Raw genomic sequence first — 24,382 nt, forward strand, 5'->3', positions numbered from 1 at the left:
TAAACCCTAACCTTAAACCAAAAACCTAACCCTAACCCTAGCTCCTAACCCTTAAACTAACCCTAGCTCCTAACAGTGACCCTTAACGTCATTCTAACCCTAACACTAATTCTAACCTTAATCCTAAACCACCTAGAAATAGCATTTGACCTTGTGGTGACTTTTTGTTTGTTTACTATTCTTGTGGGGACTTCTGGTCCCCACAAGAATAGTTAAACACATCCACACACACACACACACACACACACACACTTTTTTTGGGCCTATAAACACAAGCCTGGGTTGCTTAGAGGCAAACTGAGGTCAGGATGCTTATGTTTGGAACAAATCACAGGGGTGCTCTATGGTGTGCCACTTCCTGATTCTACACCATTCTCTTCACATTGTTTGTTCCAAGATGATCAGATAGATTCATTCCATTCTTCCATTCCAAGGGAGGGGGTATCAATGATTACATTGTCAAGGGGGGCCTGATCCTAGATTTGTGAATGATATAGTATCTACTATATAATCCTTCTCTGTGCCTGGGAGCGTGTGCGCATGCGTGTGTATCACAACCGGCCGTAATCAAATCAAACTTTATTTGTCACATGTGCCGAATACAACAAGTGTAGACTTTACCGTGAAATACTTACTTACAAGCCCTTAACCTCTCTGCACCGAACCCGGGATGAAATTCGACAACATACGGTGATCGCTACATAAATAGTCATATTAAACATTCATGAAAATACAAGTGTGTCACATGTTTCGAAAGCCTAGAATTTTGCTAATCCAACTGCGTTGTCAGATTGAAAAAAGGATTTACTGCGAAAGAATACGATGCGATTATCTGAGGATAGAGACCCATAAAAAACAACTATTTCAACCAGCACAGGTTCAACAAAATCACAAACTGCAATAAAATAAATTGTTTACCTTTGACGATCTTCCTCTGTTTGCAATCCCAATGCTCATTGTTACACAATGAATGGTCTTTTGTTTGATAAAATCTATTTTTATAGCCAAACACGAAACATTTTGTGAACCGCTTGTGTCGTGAATTCCGTCTCATTCCATTTTTGACGACGCATTCAATGTAAATACACACACTAAACGTGACTTTTCCAGTCATGTTTGGTTTCATTGCAATCAACTGGTTTGTTTGTAACACAACCAAACCTGATGGGTCATTTGACTGAAAGAAACCAATTTGAAGACAACAAGTAATGACATCATTGTGCACCAATGATATGACCGCTGTTTCGTTGATTGACTATTTTAACCCAATGACCACTGATCGTCTTGAAATCTAGCTGGGTAGATAGCCAATGAGCTGAGGTAAACGGCAATATGTAATGTGTATGTGTTGGAAGACCAACACATGTAGTAAACTCCGGTGTAAAGAGGGTCATTCGCCATTGAAGTTTCATACCGGAAGGAGCAACGCATGTTACATATATATATATATATATATACAGTGCCTTGCGAAAGTATTCGGCCCCCTTGAACTTTGCGACCTTTTGCCACATTTCAGGCTTCAAACATAAAGATATAAAACTGTATTTTTTTTGTGAACGAATCAACAACAAGTGGGACACAATCATGAAGTGGAACGACATTTATTGGATATTTCAAACTTTTTTAACAAATCAAAAACTGAAAAATTGGGCGTGCAAAATTATTCAGCCCCCTTAAGTTAATACTTTGTAGCGCCACCTTTTGCTGCGATTACAGCTGTAAGTCGCTTGGGGTATGTCTCTATCAGTTTTGCACATCGAGAGACTGACATTTTTTCCCATTCCTCCCTTGCAAAACAGCTCGAGCTCAGTGAGGTTGGATGGAGAGCATTTGTGAACAGCAGTTTTCAGTTTTTTCCACAGATTCTCGATTGGATTCAGGTCTGGACTTTGACTTGGCCATTCTAACACCTGGATATGTTTATTTTTGAACCATTCCATTGTAGATTTTGCTTTATGTTTTGGATCATTGTCTTGTTGGAAGACAAATCTCCATCCCAGTCTCAGGTCTTTTGCAGACTCCATCAGGTTTTCTTCCAGAATGGTCCTGTATTTGGCTCCATCCATCTTCCCATCAATTTTAACCATCTTCCCTGTCCCTGCTGAAGAAAAGCAGGCCCAAACCATGATGCTGCCACCACCATGTTTGACAGTGGGGATGGTGTGTTGCTTTTACGCCAAACATAACGTTTTGCATTGTTGCCAAAAAGTTCAATTTTGGTTTCATCTGACCAGAGCACCTTCTTCCACGTTTGGTGTGTCTCCCAGGTGGCTTGTGGCAAACTTTAACCGACACTTTTTATGGATATCTTTAAGAAATGGCTTTCTTCTTGCCACTCTTCCATAAAGGCCAGATTTGTGCAATATACGACTGATTGTTGTCCTATGGACAGAGTCTCCCACCTCAGCTGTAGATCTCTGCAGTTCATCCAGAGTGATCATGGGCCTCTTGGCTGCATCTCTGATCAGTCTTCTCCTTGTATGAGCTGAAAGTTTAGAGGGACGGCCAGGTCTTGGTAGATTTGCAGTGGTCTGATACTCCTTCCATTTCAATATTATCGCTTGCACAGTGCTCATTGGGATGTTTAAAGCTTGGGAAATCTTTTTGTATCCAAATCCGGCTTTAAACTTCTTCACAACAGTATCTCGGACCTGCCTGGTGTGTTCCTTGTTCTTCATGATGCTCTCTGCGCTTTTAACGGACCTCTGAGACTATCACAGTGCAGGTGCATTTATACGGAGACTTGATTACACACAGGTGGATTGTATTTATCATCATTAGTCATTTAGGTCAACATTGGATCATTCAGAGATCCTCACTGAACTTCTGGAGAGAGTTTGCTGCACTGAAAGTAAAGGGGCTGAATAATTTTGCACGCCCAATTTTTCAGTTTTTGATTTGTTAAAAAAGTTTGAAATATCCAATAAATGTCGTTCCACTTCATGATTGTGTCCCACTTGTTGTTGATTCTTCACAAAAAAATACAGTTTTATATCTTTATGTTTGAAGCCTGAAATGTGGCAAAAGGTCGCAAAGTTCAAGGGGGCCGAATACTTTCGCAAGGCACTGTATATCAATCATTATGGCGACTAAGTCAGGGAAAGCTAAATCTAAGTCTAGATATACAGATGTACACACAATTTTAGAAGAAATTGATCAGGAAAGTGAGACAGAGATTGTTGGAGGACGATTCATTTAGCGATTCCCAAATGGAAGAATATTTTTTGAACGGAGAGGACATCATTTTGGACAGGTAAGTTCTTCTCATGCTAATGCCGTTGTTTGAAATTAATAATATAAAATATTATTTGTGATTTTTAAAAATGTATTATATTAACACCTCATTGAGAGGAAGCAGAGTAGGCACTGTAGATCTAATAGAAAGCTATGAGCTGCTGTATCCAGGCCTGGCTGCATGGTGTGGCCCAGTTAAATGAGATGTGTGTGTGCGTGTGCGTACGTGCATGTATGATCAAACCCAGCCTTGAAGTCTCAACCTAAACTACAGCCTAAAATAAAACATGCAATATTGACTTGGAATCTTTCAGTTCGATTGTAGCCTGCGTTCAGCAACTAGCCCTTTGCCTTATGCACTATGCATTTTCCATGATCCACAGCCCCAAGTCAAATGTGGGGGGGAACAACAACAAACAAACTAAAGAGAAAGGGAACACGACGAGCCTTAGGCATGTGGTGACTCAAACACAGCAGCATCTATTCATCTTCCTGTATTCAAACCAGAAATTCACATGCATTCAGATTCTCCAGGATATAAACAGAGATACAGTCATATGAGTAATCGCTCTCATTTGAAATGTGATGGAATTTCAAGACTTGAATAGGACCATCATTCATCACATAATCCCTGACATAACATCATTGACCAGTTGGTTTTATAAATGATGACTCATGATCTGGTTTACTGGTTACTGTAACAGCTGTTTAGTAGTAGTTATGGGGTTGAGTTATATTAAGTTAATTCACAGCTGATAGGTAGTGATGATCAAAACCTTCAGGAGAGAGAGGGACTAGTTCCCAGGAGGATGAAGGATGAAACAAGGGTAGGCACCAATAACCTTCAGATTTCAAACCTCTGGTAACTAAATGTAACCTGGTTTCTCCTCCTTTTCCTGCTGCCCTTTTCTCTCTCTAACTCTTTCTCCTCAATATCTTTTCATACCTGGTTTAATCTGATCCAAGACACGGGATTCCAATGACACTTTTTTAGACAGCAGTAGTACTTGTCTATGTAGATGCATTATGGCTTCATGTGAACACGTTGTGGTTACGTATTCAGAGCATATATGAAGGCATATCCCTAAGGATTTCTGACGGAAAGCTATTTAATGTGATTTCTCTCAGACTCGCACAGGCACACAAAGACAGACACACTTTCAAAGTGAGTGTGAACAATCATGGCCCCAAAGCAATTCGTCTTAGCTGTCAGCCATGGTAAGAATTGATTAGCACAGTAGCAGTAACAGTTGGATATGGACATAGACATGGTCCTGAGTTGTTTCAGAAATTGCACGCTATTCCCTACATAGTGCACAACTTTTGATCAGGGCCCATAGGGGCAAAAAATGGTCCTCTATACATAGATTTTTTTCAATGACTGTTAACAAGCTGGACAGAGTGAAGACTGTTGTATATGTAGGCCCAATATCATATCATAACTGCCAAAATAATGAAACCACTTGAGTAAATGAAGTATATTGAAAGCAGGTGCTTCCATACAGGTGTGGTTCCTGCTTAGAGTCATGTTTAAAAATGCTGGGCAGGCCATTATTTTGGCTACCATGGCTATGCCCCCATAGGATGAAAATGACCTCATCCACAAGGCATGAATGCTCTCTGAATGGTTTGATGAGCATGAAAATGATGTGAACTATATGCCATGCTTCTCCCAACCATCCAGGAACAGTTTGGTGACGAACAATGCCTTTTCCAGCATGATGGAGCACCTTGTCATAAGGCAAAAGTGATAACTAAGTGGCTCGGGGAACAAAACATTGATATTTTGAGTCCATGGCCAGGAAACTCCCCAGACCTTAATCCCATTGAGAACAGTGGGCAATCCTCAAGAGGTGGGTGGACAAACAAAAACCCACAGATTCTGACAAACTCCAAGCATTGATTATGCAAGAACGGGCTGCCATCAGTCAGAATGTGGCCCAGAAGTTAATTGACAGCATGACAGGGCAGATAGCAGAGGTCTTGAAAAAATATCCCATATTTGACAGTGTACATGTATGTCAGAGGAAAAAACATGTCATGAGGTAGAAGGAACTGTCCGTAGAGTTCCGAGACAGGATTGTATCGAGGCACAGATCTGGGGGAAGGGTACCAAAAAATGTCTGCAGCATTGAAGGTCCCCAAGAACACAGCGGCCTCCATCATTCTTAAATGGAAGAAGTTTGGAACCACCAAGTTTATTCCTAGAGCAGGCCACTCAACCATGGGGTAGATCTTCTTGGGCTATACTCAGCCTTGTCTCAGGGTAGTACGTTGGTGGTTGAAGATATCCCTCTTGTGGTGTGGGGCTGTGCTTTGGCAAAGTTATATTCTTCCTGGTTGGCCCTGTCCGGGGGTATCGTCGGACAGGGCCACAGTGTCTCCCGACCCCTCCTGTCTCAGCCTCCAGTATTTATGCTGCAATAGTTTGTGTTGAGGGGCTAGGGTACAGTCTATTATATCTGGAGTATTTCTCCTGTCTTATCCGGTGTCCTGTGTGAATTTAAGTATGCTCCCTCTAATTCTCTCTCTCTCTCTCCCTCCTCTCCCGGAGGACCTGAGCCCTGGGACCATGCCTCAGTACTACCTGGCCTGATGACTACTTGCTGTCCCCAGTCCACCTGGTCGTGCTGCTGCTCCAGTTTCAACTGTTCTGCCTCCGGCTATGAAATCCTGACCTTGTCCCGGACCTGCTGTTTTCCACTCTCTCTCTCTCTCTACAGCACCTGCTGTTTCTAACTCTGAATGCTCGGCTATGAAAAGCCAACCAACATTTACTCATGAGGTGCTGACCTGTTGCACAGTCTACAACCACTCTGATTATTATTATTATTTGACCCTGCTGGTCATCTATGAACGTTTGAACATTTTGGCCATGTACTGTTATTATCTCAACCCGGCACAGCCAGAAGAGGACTGGCCACCCCTCAGAGCCTGGTTCCTCTCTAGGTTTCTTCCTTGGTTCCTGCATTTCTAGGGAGGTGTTCCTAGTCAACTTCTACATCTGCATTGTTTGGGGTTTTAGGCTGGGTTTCTGTATAGCACTTTGTGACATCAGCTAATGTAAAAAGGGCTTCATAAATAAATTTGATGACAAAATGTGGAAAAAGTGAAGGGGTCTGAATACTTTCCGAATGCACTGTATACGGTTCCATTTGGGACACAGGCCTTGGAGTCACAGTCACTCACCACAGCTGTGGCAAGGTCAACTCCCAGAGACGCCCAGCTCAGGATCAACGTCAGCACCCCAAACACCATCATCCTGCAGGGACACACAGAGACAGAATTGTGGGTATTATAACACTGTTAATAACATAACACAGTAGAATAACTATAACACTGGCCACAAAACATTAGAAATCTGTGGTCATCAAGGATGTGATAATCAAAGATGATGTCATTATCTGATTGGGCTGTCACTCTGCCTAGTCAGTCATACAACAAAAAGGTCAAAGGTCAAAGGCCTCTCTCTGGAGACTGAGAATGCTCTGTAGTGAACAGTGTATGAACAGGAGGAGAGATGTCAAGGTGCGTCATCTCTGTTGTCCTCCAGTCGATAACAGCCTCTTTACGAGTACACGATGCAGGCAATGGAACATTCATCCTCCCTGCTCTCTTCTAACCATCCCCCCATGGACAGACATGCATTGCTTTCGAGCGAGTAACATCACCAGTTGAACACTGCTAGCATGCACCACTAGCTAGCTAGCTATTTCACATCATCTACATATGCATGCAAGGGGATCAATACTCATTGGGTCCAATCATAAATTACCACAATATTTCCAAGAAAATGAAATGGACTAGTGTTGAGTTGTCCAGCCACCTCTCTCATCACATGCAATATGAATGTGTGCAGTAAGTGGTTAGGAATACAATGAGCCTATTTTTCTCTCTGAGCCGTGTGTGTGAGTGTGTGTCTGTGTATGTGTGTATGTGTGTGTCTGTGTACGTGTGTGTCTGTGTGTGTCTGTGTGTGTGTGTCTGTGTGTGTCTGTGTACGTGTGTGTCTGTGTGTGTCTGTGTGTGTGTGGTGTGCATCATTCAGGTCATAACACATCACAGCTCTCCTACTAATCCAATCCACAACTGGCAGCATAATTGGCATTGTGAGTTCCCACAGCTGTACGACCCTTCTCTCTCTCACACACCCGTCCTCTCGCTTCCTGTGTTTGCATTGACGTGTGAGAAGAGAAGCCAGGGTCGTTGTCTATCAGGACAGTTTGTGAGCACATTATTAACAGTAGTAGTCTTATTTGTGAGTTGAGAATATGCAGCTTTGACAGCCATTTACTGTATAACCCATGAGAAAAGTTGAATATATGTGCAATAAAATCCATAATCAAGGGTCTTCCTCAAGAGCATAACAGCGGTGTGTGTTCTCTGATTTGTGTGTGTGTGTGTGTGTGTGTGTTTGCACACGTGTGGGCTCTGGGGGGCTACACAGGCTGTGTGTGCGTATGACCTCTGGGAACTACGGTGGGTGGTTGAAGTCAGTGGTGTGGAAGGATAGGTGCCCGCTCTGCCCTACTGTACTGTAAGTGCTTAATGAGTGGTTATGTGGTTCCACTGGGCCATGGAGGCCTCAATTAAAGTGAGCGAGAGACAGAGTGTGTGTGTGTGTGCTCTGGGTGACCCAGTCGGCAGGAATAATAACCCAGCGTGCCTTTATTGAACACACAACACTACACCACGTAAGGCCAGGCCACACAACCCCGGGCCGCCAAAGTCAGCTTCAAATCAAGCAAGCTACCATTGGCTTTTGTGCTCAGGCAGGCAGATCACTGAACTATGAGAAGGAGCAGGGACTGGGGCAGTGGCAGATGAAGCCTGGGTGGTTCATTACATGCATAGACAGATACATAAACAACAAGACATAAACATAAAGCCTGATGCACACACACACCAACACAGAGAGAGGGCAGCTCTGGGTTGTGTCCTAATGCTACCCTATTCTCTATATAGTGCATAGGGATGGGCAGGCACGGTTATTTGAATATTCAAATATCTGAACGGATGTCAGTATTAGAATCCTTGCAAGAGTACACATTTTTTTTAAAGGAAATCATAGGCCCATTTTAACAATCAAATGGATTTGTCTCAATTAAATCAAATGACATATGTGACATTGCTACACACAAGGATATACCATGACATTTGAAATTCTTAATGTACTAAAACAACAAACTTTTGAATCTAGTTTTTATGACGTGTGCCCCACTTAATCCCCAAAATTCTTAATCTCCTTAATCCCCCAAGTTATTTTGCTGCTTTGACACAGTCATTTCTGAAGATTATTATTTATGTCATGTGATTAATTTACATCTGTCCCTCATTTTAAGGTAAACCCCGTTACGTGAACTGAACTCTCATTTTAACATGGTTAAACTATTTTAAAAACATCTAATAGTCAAATCATTGAGAAAAGCAGGTGAGCTGGTTCTACACAGCAAATTCCCCCGTGTTAAATTAACACTGAAAGTGTGGACCTGTATAGATACTGAATATTGTTGAATTAACACACTGCTAAGTGTAAAGCTTTAGTTGCAATTTGAATATTTCCCAGAATGCCTTTTCTTTTGAGTGATTTGTAGAGTTACCATGAATGAATTTGTTAGTGACTGAGACATGCTCGTTGCATACATCCAGTTTCAGTCCAAAGACTTCAAGTGAATATGTTATCATTAAAATTTGAATATTTAAAGGGCTTGAACAGTCATTCTGATTCCCATGTAAAATTGCCAGAAACATCACAATAATATTTCTGGGGATTGATATGCTCAAAAACTATGAAAAGGTACAAACAGGCTGAGTGGGTGGGGAGCCTATATTCATGAGCTCGCCTTGACAGACAGCTCTTTGAAACTCCTATGTTAAGAAACTTGGATGTAATGAGCAGTGTTGCAGTAAAATCATCTCAAGAAAATGTGTCGTGATACGGTTTATACCGGAGCATGCATCAAAACCGCTAAGCAGTTTACTTTCGAAGCAGTGTGCAGATGCTTGTATCACTTTATCAGACGCAAGTGATCAATAACATCCAAAGTTTTGCTTTGTTGAACAACCACCTGATTGGTTTGCTATTGGTTTCAGTAGAAGACAAAAAGGCTACCCTGTGCACGCGCTACGGTGTGTGCGACGTTATCTATAATGATTTGGCTAACCCTAACCCTAAATTATTTTGACCAGCAGGTGCCACTGGTGTACAATGTGTTGATCAAAGCCTCATGTAAATAACCTATTATTGACAAATTTGGCTGGAAATGCTCAATGCTTCAGGAAGCTTCATTTTCCCATCACTACAAAATTGGTGATACACAAAGCAACTCAAACATTGAAATTGCATTAATGATATATATATTTTTATACATCTCCTGTTTGGCATGTCTCTTGTGATGCGGTTCAAAGCCCGGGTATCCTGGAAGGATATTGACCTCATCCCGTCAGTAGAGGATGCCTGGTTGTTCTTTAAAAGTGCTTTCCTCACCATCTTAAATAAGCATGCCCCATTCAAAAAATGTTGAACTAAGAACAGATATAGCCCTTGGTTCACTCCAGACTTGACTGCCCTTGACCAGCACAAAAACATCCTGTGGCGTACTGCACTAGCATCGAATAGTCCCTGCGATATGCAACTTTTCAGGGAAGTTAGGAACCAATATACACAGTCAGATTCAAACTGAAATTTGCATCCTGCAGCACTCATTCCACGTTCATCCCCTCTTCAAAGGGGAGGCACTCTAGACCCAAACTGTTACAGACCTAAATCCTTCCTGTTATGCCTTTCTAAAGTCTTCGAAAGCCAAGTGAACAAATAGATCATCGACAATTTAGAGTCCCACCGTACCTTCTCCGCTATGCAATCCGGTTTCCGAGCTGGTCTCAAGGTCCTAAACGATATCATAACTGCCATCGATAAAAGACAGTACTGTGCAGCCGTCTTCATCAACCTGGCCAAGGCTTTCGACTCTGTCAATCACTATATTCTTATCGGCAGACTCAACAGCCTTGGTTTCTCTAATGACTGCCTCGCCTGGTTCACTAACTACTTCTCAGTGAGAGTTCAGTGTGTCAAATTGGAGGGCCTGTTGTCCGGACCTGACAGTCTCTATGGGGGTGCCAAAGGGTTCACTTCTCGGGCCGACTCTTTTTTCTGTTTATATCAATGATGTCGCGCTCGCTGCGGGTGATTCTCTGATCCACCTCTACGCAGCCGACCACTCTGTATACATCTGGCCCTTCTTTGGACACTGTGTTAACAAACCTCCAAACAAGCTTCAATGCCATACAACACTCCTTCATTGGCCTCCAACTGCTCATAAATGCTAATAAAACAAAATGCATGCTCTTAAACCAATCGCTGCCTGCACCCGCCCGCCCGACTGGCATCACTACTCTGGACGGTTCTGACTTAGAATATGTCGACAACTATAAATACCTAGGTATCTGGCTAGACTGTAAACTCTCCTTTCAGACTCATATTAAGCATCTCCAATAGCCTCCAACACTCTACTCAGCAAATTGGATGCAGTCTATCACAGTGCCATCCGTTTTGTCACCAAAGCCCCATATACTCCCCACCACTGCGATCTGTATGCTCTCGTTGTCTGGTCCTCGCTACATATTCGTCGCCAAACCCACTGGCTCCAGGTCATCTACAAAACTTTACTAGGTAAAGCTCCGCCTTATCTCAGCTCACTGGTCACCATAGCAAAACCCACCCGTAGCCCGAGCTCCAGCAGGTATATTTCACTGGTCATCCCCAAAGCCAACACCCACTTCGGCCGCCTTTCCTTCCAGTTCTCTGCTGCCAATGACTGGAACGAATTGCAAAAATCACTGAAGTTGGAGACTTATATCTCCCTCACTAACTTTAAGCATCAGCTGTCAGAGCAGCTTACCGACTGCTGCAGCTGTACACAGCCCATCTGTAAATAGCCCATCCAACCAACTACCTCACCCTATAATTGTTTTGGTTTTTCTACCCTTTTGCACACCAGTATTTCTACTTGCACATCCTCATCTGCACATATATCACTCCAGTGTTAATTGCTAAATTGTAATTACTTTGCCACTATGGCCTATTTATTGCCTTACCTCCTTACTTATTAATTTGCACACGCTGTATACAGATTTTTCTATTGTGTTATTGACTGTACGTTTGTTTATCCCATGTGTAACTCTGTGTTGTTGTTTTTGTCACACTGCTTTGCTTTATCTTGGCCAGGTAGCAGTTGTAAATGACAACTTGTTCTCAACTGGCCTACCTGGTTAAATAAAGGTGAAATGTAAAAATGAAAAACCACCAGCCCTGCAGCATTGTGTACCGTCTGTTCTGTTTGTGTATCGTCTGTTCCCATTATTGCACTACGTATATAGGAAATAGGGTGCCATTTGGGATATTCTGCACAGCTAGGCCCCACAAACGTAGGTGCTGTGTGCTACCTAAAGTTCTCCTCTCTCTATCCCCGGGTACCAAGAATGGGGTTGACGCCCACAAGAACCTCCGTTCACACATCATAAACCCCACAAGCAGGCCTTCACAACTGTAATTAATCTCAAATGTGTAAAATGCCTAGTGGAATGGAATGGATCGAAACTCCCCTGGGAGGCCTGACTCACTGACTCATTGAAGTGTGTGTGTTAAGGGGGTGTTGGTTGAGGATATAATACAAGCCTGGTTCTCAGCCCAAATGACTGATGGAAAGAGACAGGAAGCTATGCGCCTGGGTGAGCACGGAGCACAGAGGGACTGGATGAGTACATGCTTACTATATGCTGTGTGTGTGTGTGTGTGTGTGTGTGTGTGTGTGTGTGTGTGTGTGTTTGTTTGTGTGTGCACAGAGTGATGTATTACATGCCCTGTGGAATCCCTCTCACAGTACAGCAGGAGCTGGAGTACTTATAAAATGGAAAAAAATGGAAATCGTTATTGATGACTATAGATACTGAGATGAGATGGGAGGTTGTATGTGTGAGAAGATGTACATTTAGTAATTATTTTATATTTCATAGAAATTCTCTCGCTTCAACATATCCCTTCAAAAAGTTGGTTGCTCTCCTGCTTCCCTAACCCTGCTTGAAACAGCTTCACACAACAAACGAAGAACTAAATAATTCAAGCTATTCCAGACCGGGCTGTGAGGAAGAAAAAAGGCTTCCCTTTTCCATTTTAGTCAAGTGCATTTGTAATTCATGTAAGTTATGTAAGACGCATAAAACAGGTCAAGTAACACTCTTGAAATTCTGTGGGGGGGTTCTTGAAATGGCAGTTATGGCACGACTCCAAGTCAATTCAATCAACCACAAACGTATATTTCTTGGAAATGGGCATGGCAAATCTCCAAGCAGCCAATTCAATCAAGTGCATCGACAGACCAGACAAAATAGTATAGAATTGAACAGAACAGAAATAGCAGCAGTAGGCTACTCACGTGGTCAGCAGCCAGCGAGACTGCTTGGCCAGGCCCAGGCAAGCCGCCAGACAGATGACCAGATCTAGGATCAGTAGCAGCAGGTAGGTGAGCCACCTAGAGGACAGAGGGAGAATGACAGAGAGTCAGAGAAACAGCGTAACAGATCTAGCAGGTACAGTGCCTTGCGAAAGTATTCGGCCCCCTTGAACTTTGCAACCTTTTGCCACATTTCAGGCTTCAAACATAAAGATATAAAACTGTATTTTTTTGTGAAGAATCAACAAGTGGGACACAATCATGAAGTGGAACGACATTTATTGGATATTTAAAACTTTTTGAACAAATCAAAAACTGAAAAATTGGGCGTGCAAAATTATTCAGCCCCTTTACTTTCAGTGCAGCAAACTCTGAATGATCCAATGTTGACCTAAATGACTAATGATGATAAATACAATCCACCTGTGTGTAATCAAGTCTCCGTATAAATGCACCTGCACTGTGATAGTCTCAGAGGTCCGTTAAAAGCGCAGAGAGCATCATGAAGAACAAGGAACACACCAGGCAGGTCCGAGATACTGTTGTGAAGAAGTTTAAAGCCGGATTTGGATACAAAAAGATTTCCCAAGCTTTAAACATCCCAATGAGCACTGTGCAAGCGATAATATTGAAATGGAAGGAGTATCAGACCACTGCAAATCTACCAAGACCTGGCCATCCCTCTAAACTTTCAGCTCATACAAGGAGAAGACTGATCAGGGATGCAGCCAAGAGGCCCATGATCACTCTGGATGAACTGCAGAGATCTACAGCTGAGGTGGGAGACTCTGTCCATAGGACAACAATCAGTCGTATATTGCACAAATCTGGCCTTTATGGAAGAGTGGCAAGAAGAAAGCCATTTCTTAAAGATATCCATAAAAAGTGTTGTTTAAAGTTTGCCACAAGCCACCTGGGAGACACACCAAACATGTGGAAGAAGGTGCTCTGGTCAGATGAAACCAAAATTGAACTTTTTGGCAACAATGCAAAACGTTATGTTTGGCGTAAAAGCAACACAGCTCATCACCCTGAACACACCATCCCCACTGTCAAACATGGTGGTGGCAGCATCATGGTTTGGGCCTGCTTTTCTTCAGCAGGGACAGGGAAGATGGTTGAAATTGATGGGAAGATGGATGGAGCCAAATACAGGACCATTCTGGAAGAAAACCTGATGGAGTCTGCAAAAGACCTGAGACTGGGACGGAGATTTGTCTTCCAACAAGACAATGATCCAAAACATAAAGCAAAATCTACAATGGAATGGTTCAAAAATAAACATATCCAGGTGTTAGAATGGCCAAGTCAAAGTCCAGACTTGAATCCAATCGAGAATCTGTGGAAAGAACTGAAAATTGCTGTTCACAAATGCTCTCCATCCAACCTCACTGAGCTCAAGCTGTTTTGCAAGGAGGAATGGGAAAAAATGTCAGTCTCTCGATGTGCAAAACTGATAGAGACATACCCCAAGCGACTTACAGCTGTAATCGCAGCAAAAGGTGGCACTACAAAGTATTAACTTAAGGGGGCTGAATAATTTTGCACGCCCAATTTTTCAGTTTTTGATTTGTTAAAAAAGTTTGAGATATCCAATAAATGTTGTTCCACTTCATGATTGTGTCCCACTTGTTGTTGATTCGTTCACAAAAAAATACAGTTTTATATCTTTATGTTTGAAGCCTGAAATGTGGCAAAAGGTCGCAAAGTTCAAGGGGGCCGAATACTTTCGCAAGGCACTGTAGGTGAGGCACCTAGGTCCTAGACGACAGAGAGAATGTCAGTCACAGTCACAGAAATATAACTTCCTTATCTTATCTTCATTGCCTATTCCTATGGGTACATTCAATATGGCCGCCGTTCCACCCTCCAGATAACATTGACTTGAATGAAAATACTGTTATAGTAATTCTATTTCTATGGTTACAGCAATGTGCAGAGCTAGTACTTCTATTTCTATGGTTACAGTAATGTGCAGATTCAGCTGAGGGAGCAGCCAACCAAGTTGCAACCCAAATGAGAGTCAGCTGGCTGGCTCATGTCCCTAGCTTACACACGACTGGCTGACACTTAGGACCCTTTGGTTAACCCAATAGGACGCATACCGTCAGACATCACACTGGATGTCTCTGTGTATGTCAGTGGAGGATTGGTTGGACATGTGGACATATTTGTGTGAGTGTATGTCAGTGTCAGACCTCGGATATAAATATGCTTCATAGAAAGTCACTATTTTTGGTGGAACAAACAGTTCCGTTGGAGATAACTATTTGACTACAGATCTGAGAAAGCAACTACTTTTTAAAATATTTGAATACAGATCTGAGAAAGCGACTACTTTTTTTTATATTTGAATACAGACCTCAGGAAGTGACTACTTTTCAGAAACTATTGGATTTGCTACCTTCAACTAATGGTGGGGATGCATCTGGAACTGCATGTTGCAGATAGGAATATAATGAATAGCGCACACAACGTCATATAATATTTCAATCTGTCTGACAGTAGATCATATTTGATCTACACAATACATTTCTATTTCTCTGAACATGCGGTAAATTTATATTCTCCTGAACAGGCGCCCAGTTTTCCAGTGTTAAAACACAAACAAATGAACACTGACAGTGTGAAATCAACACCGAAAGTGTTGAGTCTGTGGACCCATATAGACACCAGAATAGTGTTAAATTAACACTGCTTAGTGTAAAGCATTATTCATTATTTGAGTAAATTGTAGAGGTACCACCCATGACTGTATTTGTTAAGGACAGAGACATGGTTGTTGCATTCATCCATTTTTGTGTCCTATAGACTTCACCAAGTGAGATCCTAAGTGAATAATAAAAATATATATATTTAACACAATACCATATGTATTTCATAAGGCTTCATTTTGAGGGCCTCGTATTATTACCCTAATACACAGGCCTGAAACTCATACACATCAATTTGAACCAAAACCACATCCATCATTATCATATTTCCCAGCATGCTCTATGGCAGATTGATTTTTTTAGAATCGTTTGTTTCTATAGCTATGTTTGTGCATGTATATTGATAGATTTATGAATTAATTAATCTTATGCAACACAAAGATAAATAACATACAATAAAATACATTTTCTAAACTAATCCAAATAACTTGCGTTCGGTGGTAAATTAAATTGATTGGACATGGTTTGGAAAAGCACACATCTGTCTATATAAGGTCCCACAGTTGACAGTGCATGTTAGAGCAAAGACCAAGCCATGAGATCAAAGGACTTGTCTGTAGAATGCAGAGACAGAATTGTGTCAAGGTACAGATCTGGGAAAGGGTACCAAAACATCTCTGCAGCATTGAAGGTCCCCAAGAACACAGTAGCCTCCATCATTCTTAAACGGAAGAAGTTTGGAAGAGGCCTTGGTCGATGGTCATTCTGACAGAGCTCCAGAGTTCCTCTGTGGAGATGGGAAAACCTTCCAGAAGGACAACCATCTCTGCAGCACTCCACCAATCACCCCTTTATGGTAGTGGCCAGATGGAAGCCGCTCCTCCGGAAAAGGCACATGACAGCCTGCTTTGAGTTTGCCAAAAGACACCTAAAGACTCTCAGACCATGAGAAACAAGATTATCTGGTCAGATGAAACCAAAATTGAGCTATTTGGCCTGAATGCCAAGCGTCAAGTCTGGAGGAAACCTGGCACCATCCCTACGGTGAAGAATGGTGGTGGCAGCATCATGCTGTGGGGATGTTTTTCAGCAGTAGGAACTGGGAGACTAGTCAGGATCGAAGGAAAGATTAATGGAGCAAAGTACAGAGAGATCCTTGATTGAAACCTGCTCCAGAACGCTCAAGACCTCCGACTGGGGCGAAGGTTCACCTTCCAACAGAACAACAACCCTAAGCACACAGCCAAGATAACGAAGGAATGGCTTTGGGACAAGTCTCTGAATGCCCTTGAGTGGCCCAGCCAGAGACGGGACATGAACCAGATTTCTGGAGAGACATGAAAATAGATGTGCAGCGACACTCCCCATCCAACCTGACAGAGCTTGGGAGGATCTGCAGAGAAGAATGGGAGAAATTCCCCAAATACAGGTGTGTCAAGCTTGTAGCGTCATAGCCAAGAAGACTCAATGCTGTAATTGTTGCCAAAGGTGCTTCAACAAAGTACTGAGTAAAGGGTCTGAATACTTATTTACATAAGGTATTTCTGTTTTCTGTTTTTAATAAATGTCTAAAAAGTTATATGAACCCGTTTTTGGCTTTTCATTATAGGGTCTTGTGTGTAAATTGATGAGAGAAAAAAACAATTGAATCCATTTCAGAATAAGGCTGTAACGTAACAAAATGTAGAAAAAGTCAAGGGGTCTGAATACTTTCCAATGCACGGTATATTCAAATACCTTCAAATATTATAGTTTTTCTGAGACCTGTATTTGAATATCAAAGGAAATAGTTGCCTTTAGTTTATTCTCTTTATTCTACTACCTTGAGCAGTCGAAAAGTTGGTATTTTCAAATAAACTACAAAATACAACTATTTTCTGCTGAGGTCTGGTCAGTTTAGGAATGGACATGGTGTAGGCTGTATGTGTGTGACTGTGTGTGTGTGTGTGTGTGTCAGTGTATGAATAGACATGGAGTAGGCTATTTGTGTGCTTGATGTCTTTACTTTTTTCTGACGATGTGTGTTCTGTGCCCTCATCTGAAGGCATCTGCTCCAGTCAGAACAGAATAGAAGCAGTGCTGTAACTGTGGTCAGTGGTCTCTGGCTTTAGCCCATGTAGGAACAGATCCAGTCCAGATGATTTAATAATGGATGAGCTCAAATCTATTCGCATTAATATTTCATCCTCTGAAAGCTATGGCTATGTCCCCCCAAACCCTACCCCATCTTATGTCCATTACTCACTCACTCTCTCTCTCTCTCTCTCTCTCTCTCTCTCTCTCTCTCTCTCTCTCTCTCTCTCTCTCTCTCTCTCTCTCTCTCTCTCTCTCTCTCTCTCTCTCTCTCTCTCTCTCTCTCTCTCTCTCTCTCTCTCTCTCTCTCTCTCTCTCTCTCTCTCTCTCTCTCTCTCTCTCTCTCTCTCTCTCTCTCTCTCTCTCTCTCTCTCTCTCTCTCCCTCCCTCCCCATCACTCCTCTTTCGCTCTCTGTCTGTCTCTCATATCAGTCTCCCTCTCTCCTCAATCTCTTCCCCCCTCTCTTCTCTTGGCATTCAAGAGGGTACAGTATAAGCAGGATGTAGGACCATGTGCCTGGTGCCTGTTGTCTCCTCAGTGATCACTCTTACTGTGTGCATCTCAGCCAAATTTAGAGTCAAGCTGAACACCATCACAGGGAATTGGATACATGAGTAATAACTCACTGAATGTGAAGGCTCTCAGCTGGTCTATGTTTTCATCTGAACTCAATACTCAATAAGGTCGTATTATTGTTGTGCAAACGTTGTAAAAACTATCTGAACATGCAGAGCACAGGGTGAGATGGGTTACCGATAAGAGGTAGCCATTCATTAACTCACACACACGGACACAAACACTTACACACGCCCACAAGCACGAACGCACGCACACAAACATGCACGCACACACACACGGTCTATATGTGGTTTTGTCTGGTCTATACCTGTAGTACTCTACGTATGCAGTTTGGTCTGCGATAGCGGCCAGGTCTACTTTAGCCGTGTCCCAGTCAGGCAGGCCCAACAGCTGTTTGATGACGTTGTCAGCCATCTGCTGCATGAAGCGTAGGGTCTGTACGTAGTCTCCCCGCGTAGCGAAGATCTCATCCAGCCTCGCCAGGTGCTGCTTCAGACCACTCTCCATGCTACCCATGGTGTTAGTCACCTAGAGGAGATGAGGAGAGAGGGAGAGGAGGAGAGGCAAGGAGGAGAGGAGAAGGAGAAGAGGAGGAGGAGAAGGAGAAGAAGAAGAAGGAGGTTAAGTGTGAGTACACACAGAATACTCCATTAAGTTCCATATGAATAACAATAGTTAGATTGCATTCTAAATGACACTGTATTCTCTATTTGGTGCACTACTTTTGCACGCGGCCCATAGCGGATTTAGCTGAGTATTACAGGGCAGGCTTGACAATGGGCCTTAGTGGTCTTCAGTGCAAGAACTTCGTAAAAGATATCTAGCAGATCCACGAACACTAATATAATTTCAGATATATCTTAAATGACCACGTTTTCACAAATTTGATGATATAATTGCCAAGCCCATTCAAAAGATTAGGGGACAGGACCCGAAACTATGACGTGGGAGAATGTCACTTGCACAGGGTATTCAGTAGACGTTGGTTCTCCAGGGATGACTTCGTTCTGTTATTCTGGGGTCACCATGGTGGTATATGTTCTCATTTAATTCTAGGCTAATGTAGAAATAAACTCTACACGGTTTTCTACATAATTAAACAGCATAATCATACTGCTGCAAATTAGGCTTAGCAACCAGGACAACAGCCTCCTTGAAACAAACAACTAAACAAACAAGCAAGAGAATTATAAACTTCCTCCTACTCACATTTTTCTGTGACACTCTTTGCCAAATACACATAACATGAAAGGAGTACCAATACTGCATCCAAAATGGCACCCTATTCCCTATATAGACCACTATTACTGACCAGGGCACATAGGTTCTGGTCAAAAGTAATGCACATACAGTGCCATTTAATTGGGACACAACCCCAATGTGGAGCAGGATTACACTATCACTTCGCTTCCCACTTAATTACAACATTGTTCCAGGGAGAGGGTTGTTGACTGGGAAATGTTTTTCAGAGTCAGTGACATCTTGGTATTTGATAATTAAAAGGGGCAATAAATGCTTCCATTTAGCCCTAGGTACTTGGCATTCAGCAGGCGTACAGACCGCTCATATTGTTTATGTGTTTGTAGAGGTGGGGACAGCGATGTGCTTTGGTTCTGGGAGGCTGCTGGGTGGAAGTTATGAGGTAGTTTGGTATTCAATATACGTGGACTCCTCACTCACTAGATTGCCTTTGGCTATAGGGAGAGCGGGAGGGGGGGGGGGGGGTGTGGTAGAGAGAAAGAGTGAGAGTAATTAAGAAATAAAGGGAATTAAGATTGAGAGAGAGAGACAGAAAGGGAGAGTCAGAAAGAATGAGAGTATCTGAGAGGGCGAAAGAAAGAAAGTGAGGGGGAGAGTAAGAAAGAAAGTGAAAGAGAGAAAGAAAGAAAGTGAAAGAGAGAGAAAGAAAGAAAGAAAGTGAAAGGAAGAGAAAGGGAAAGAGAAAGAAAGAAAGAAAGTGAAAGAGATGAGGAACCAAGGGAAGAAGATAAAGCTAGTCAGAGGGTTGGTTTAGGGAGTTGAGGTGACATGCAAAGGTTTTTGGATGGAATTGGCAAATACGGAACAAACACATTACGCTACAATGATTGTGACAGGGCCACCAAGGCCTAATGTACCACAGTCACTTGTACTAGCCAGCCTGGCTGGCTGTCTTCGTGCCCTACAGAAACAGAATATGCAAACCAAATGGCACCCTATTCCCTATTTAGTGCACTACTTTTGACCAGGACCCATATGGCTAGGGTATAGGGTGTCATTTGGGAGGCAGACCGAAAGACAGAGTTTATCAACAACATACGTCTGGTGTGCTACTGTTATCTGATCCACTACCTAATTTCCACGGCTTTATTTCAACTCCTCAAACCCGGGAGATGAAATCATTGCTGGGAAAGCATGTATCTGAGCTCTGTGGGACTGCATGGGAATGTTATCTGTAGAGCCTAGGGAGTCACTAGATCCAGTTGGTTGCCTGTATCGATTCGTCTGATCCTCATCATCACATTGCTTCAAATGATCATGTAGATACGTATGGCTGTGGCTCTGCTGTTATCATCCATCCACTACAGGTATGTCACAAAAGTAGTGCACTATGTACGGAATAGGGTGGTATTTGGAATGTACCCTATGTTTTCATTGCCTGTTGGACAGTGTATAGTGAATCCATCCAATCACACACGCATTTGAGTTTCTCTCAATAGACAATTTCTCACAAAATATTGGGTGTTATGGCAAAACTTGTAGACCTGCAATGCAACTCCATATGATTCAAAGTTGCTGCATTCACATCAGGGGAACATAGCAGGGGTGAAACTTAGGTGCAACTCGATACCATATATGCGGCTCTGTTCACGCCAGGAGAACTGAGCAGGAGTTAACGACTTCGGGAAAAATCCACATGATTATTACATTTCCGTTTTCATGTGTTGCACTTGCATTCCGCAGCATATATTAATCACATGATCATGCATAGTACTGATGTCAAACGGAATAAACCAAGGACACAGATGGTTCCTGATGTTGTGAGATTCTCTCTGGTGTTTACAGAACAACTGGTGCTGTGAGATTGGGATATCAGGACTCAAGGATGCTGTGTGAATAGAATACCGTGTTCCTGCTCAAACGAACTCTCTGCTCGATGGAGAAAAGGAGGAAAGGAAGGGAGGAGAAGAGGAGGAAAGGGAGGGAGGAGGAGAGGAGGGTTCCTTCAATTAAATTTGAATGGATGAGCTCAGGCGTAAAATGGATCATTGTAACGGTTTTCTTTATGAGAAGGAGAGTCGGACCAAAATGCGGCGTGTAGATTACGATCCATGTTTATTGTGACTAGCAACACGAATCTAAATACAAACAGTGCAAAATAATAAATGTAATGAAAACCGAAACAGCCTAAACTGGTGCAAACTAACATAGACAGGACAGGAACAATCACCCACAAACACACAGTGAAACCCAGGCTACCTAAATATGGTTCCCAATCAGAGACAATGACGAACACCTGCCTCTGATTGAGAACCATATCAGGCCGAACATAGAACTAGACAAACTAGACATGTAACATAGAATGCCCACTCAGATCACACCCTGACCAATCAAAACATAGAAAATACAAAGTAAACTATGGTCAGGGCGTGACAGTACCCCCCCCCCCCCAAGGTGCGGACTCCGGCCGCAAAACCTGAACCTATAGGGGAGGGTCTGGGTGGGCATCTGTCCGCGGTGGCGGCTCTGGCGCTGGACGTGGACCCCACTCCATGACAGTTTTAATCCCCCTCCTAAACGTCCCTAAATAGGTTACCCACCACAATGATAACATGGGACAGAGGGACAGCTCGGGACAGAGGTAACTCGGGACAGATGGGTAGCTCAGCACTGAGAGGAAGCTCAGCACTGAGAAGAAGCTCAGCACTGAGAAGAAGCCCAGGCAGGTAGTAGAAACTACCAGAACCTGGCTGGCTGGCGGTTTCAGCAGATCCTGGTCGACTAGCAGATCTGGGAGAATCTGGTCGACTGGCGGATCTGGGAGAATCTGGTCGACTGGCGGATCTGGGAGAATCTGGTCGACTGGCGGATCTGGGAGAATCTGGTCGACTGGCGGATCTGGGAGAATCTGGTCGACTGGCGGATCTGGGAGAATCTGGTCGACTGGCGGATCTGGGAGAATCTGGTCGACTGGCGGATCTGGAAGAGTCTGGTCGACTGGCAGATCTGGAAGAGTCTGGTCGACTGGCAGATCTGGAAGAGTCTGGTCGACTGGCAGATCTGGAAGAGTCTGGTCGACTGGCAGATCTGGAAGAGTCTGGTCGACTGGCAGATCTGGAAGAGTCTGGTCGACTGGCAGATCTGGAAGAGTCTGGTCGACTGGCAGATCTGGAAGAGTCTGGACGACTGGCAGATCTGGAAGAGTCTGGACGACTGGCAGATCTGGAAGAGTCTGGACGACTGGCAGATCTGGAAGAGTCTGGTCAACTGGCAGATCTGGAAGAGTCTGGTCGACTGGCAGATCTGGGAGAGTCTGGTCGACTGGCAGCTCTGGCTGCTCCATGCTGACTGGCTGCTCCATGATGACTGGCAGCTCTGGCTGCTCCATGCTGACTGGCTGCTCCATGCTGACTGGCTGCTCTGGCTGCTCCATGCTGACTGGCTGCTCCATGCTGACTGGCAGCTCTGGCTGCTCCATGCTGACTGGCTGCTCTGGCTGCTCCATGCTGACTGGCTGCTCCATGCTGACTGGCTGCTCCATGCTGACTGGCGGCCCTGGCTGCTCCATGCTGACTGGCGGCCCTGGCTGCTCCATGCTGACTGGCGGCCCTGGCTGCTCCATGCTGACTGGCGGCCCTGGCTGCTCCATGCTGACTGGCTGCTCCATGCTGACTGGCAGCTCTGGCTGCTCCATGCTGACTGGCTGCTCCATGCTGACTGGCGGCCCTGGCTGCTCCATGCTGACTGGCGGCCCTGGCTGCTCCATGCTGACTGGCGGCCCTGGTTGCTCCATGATGACTGGCGGCCCTGGCTGCTCCATGCTAACTGGCAGCTCTGGCGGCTCCTTGCAGACTGGCAGCTCTGGCGGCTCCTTGCAGACTGGCAGCTTTGGCGGCATCCTGCAGACAGGCAGCTCTGGCGGCTCCTTGCAGACTGGCAGCTCCTTGCAGACTGGCAGCTCCTTGCAGACTGGCAGCTCCTTGCAGACTGGCAGCTCTATGCTAACTGGCAGCTCTATGCTAACTGGCAGCTCTATGCTAACTGGCAGTTCTGAACAGGCGGGAGACTCCGGCAGCGCTGTAGAGAAGGAAGGCTCTAACAGCGCAAAACAGGCGGGAGACTCCGACAGCGCTGGAGAGGAGGAGGGCTCCGACAGCGCTGGACAGGCGAGGCGCACTGTAGGCCTGATGCGTGGTGCTGGCACTGGTGGTACTGGGCCGAGGACACGCACAGGAAGCCTGGTGCGGGGAGCTGCTACCGGAGGGCTGGGGTGTGGAGGTGGCACAGGATGGGTTAGACCGTGAAGGCGTACTGGAGATCTTGAGAGCGGTGCTGGCACAGGACGTGCAAGGCTAGGGAGGTGCACAGGAGGCCTGGTACGTGAGACTGGCACCATCTTCACCAGCCGACTAACACGCACCTCAGGACGAGTATAGAGCGCTGACCCAGGTGCCATCAAATCCCCGACACGCTCCGTCGGGCGAATTCCATGTTTAAAACACCAACACAGCAACTCCCTCATTTCTCTCTCCTCCAATTTCCCCATTAACTCCTTCACAGTCTCTGTTTCGCTCACCTCCAACACCGGCTCTGGTTCTGGTCTCCTCCTTGGCTCCTCACGATAAACAGGGAGAGTTGGCTCAGGTCTGGCTCCTGACTCTGCCACACTCTCCCTGAGCCCCCCCCCAAGAAATTTTTGGGGCTGACTATGGGGCCTCCGTCCGCGCCACCTTGCTTGCTTCGCAAACTCCATTCTCCTATATCCTTCCGCGCACTGCTCCATCGAATCCCAGGCGGGCTCCGGCACTCTCCCTGGGTCGACCGCCCACCTGTCTATCTCCTCCCAAGAAGTATAGTCCATACTGTACTCCACTTTGGGCTGTTCCTGCCTGTTGACACGCTGCTTGGTCCCTTTGTGGTGGGTGATTCTGTAACGGTTTTCTTTATGAGAAGGAGAGTCGGACCAAAATGCGGCGTGTAGATTACGATCCATGTTTATTGTGACTATAGCAACACGAATCTAAATACAAACAGTGCAAAATAATAAATGTAATGAAAACCGAAACAGCCTAAACTGGTGCAAACTAACATAGACAGGACAGGAACAATCACCCACAAACACACAGTGAAACCCAGGCTACCTAAATATGGTTCCCAATCAGAGACAATGACGAACACCTGCCTCTGAT

General features: G+C 44.3%; 1 protein-coding gene across 3 annotated transcripts in view; it reads right to left on the reverse strand.

Moving 5' to 3' along the window:
• ttyh2 (tweety family member 2) overlaps window positions 1-24,382 on the reverse strand; it is a 122,975-nt gene that overhangs the window by 17,563 nt on the left and 81,030 nt on the right. For all 3 annotated transcript variants that reach the window (XM_021576244.3, XM_021576242.3, XM_090212860.1), the window contains exons 4-6: window positions 18,301-18,521; window positions 12,669-12,764; window positions 6,424-6,496 (exon numbers count right to left, since the gene is read on the reverse strand). In XM_021576244.3, coding sequence (XP_021431919.2) covers window positions 6,424-6,496; window positions 12,669-12,764; window positions 18,301-18,521 — 390 coding nt within the window. The remainder of the gene's footprint in view (window positions 1-6,423; window positions 6,497-12,668; window positions 12,765-18,300; window positions 18,522-24,382) is intronic.

This window comes from Oncorhynchus mykiss, chromosome 20 (genome assembly GCF_057628025.1).
Source record: "Oncorhynchus mykiss isolate SJ-2025 chromosome 20, ASM5762802v1, whole genome shotgun sequence".
In the NCBI taxonomy this organism is placed as follows: Eukaryota; Metazoa; Chordata; class Actinopteri; order Salmoniformes; family Salmonidae; genus Oncorhynchus; species Oncorhynchus mykiss.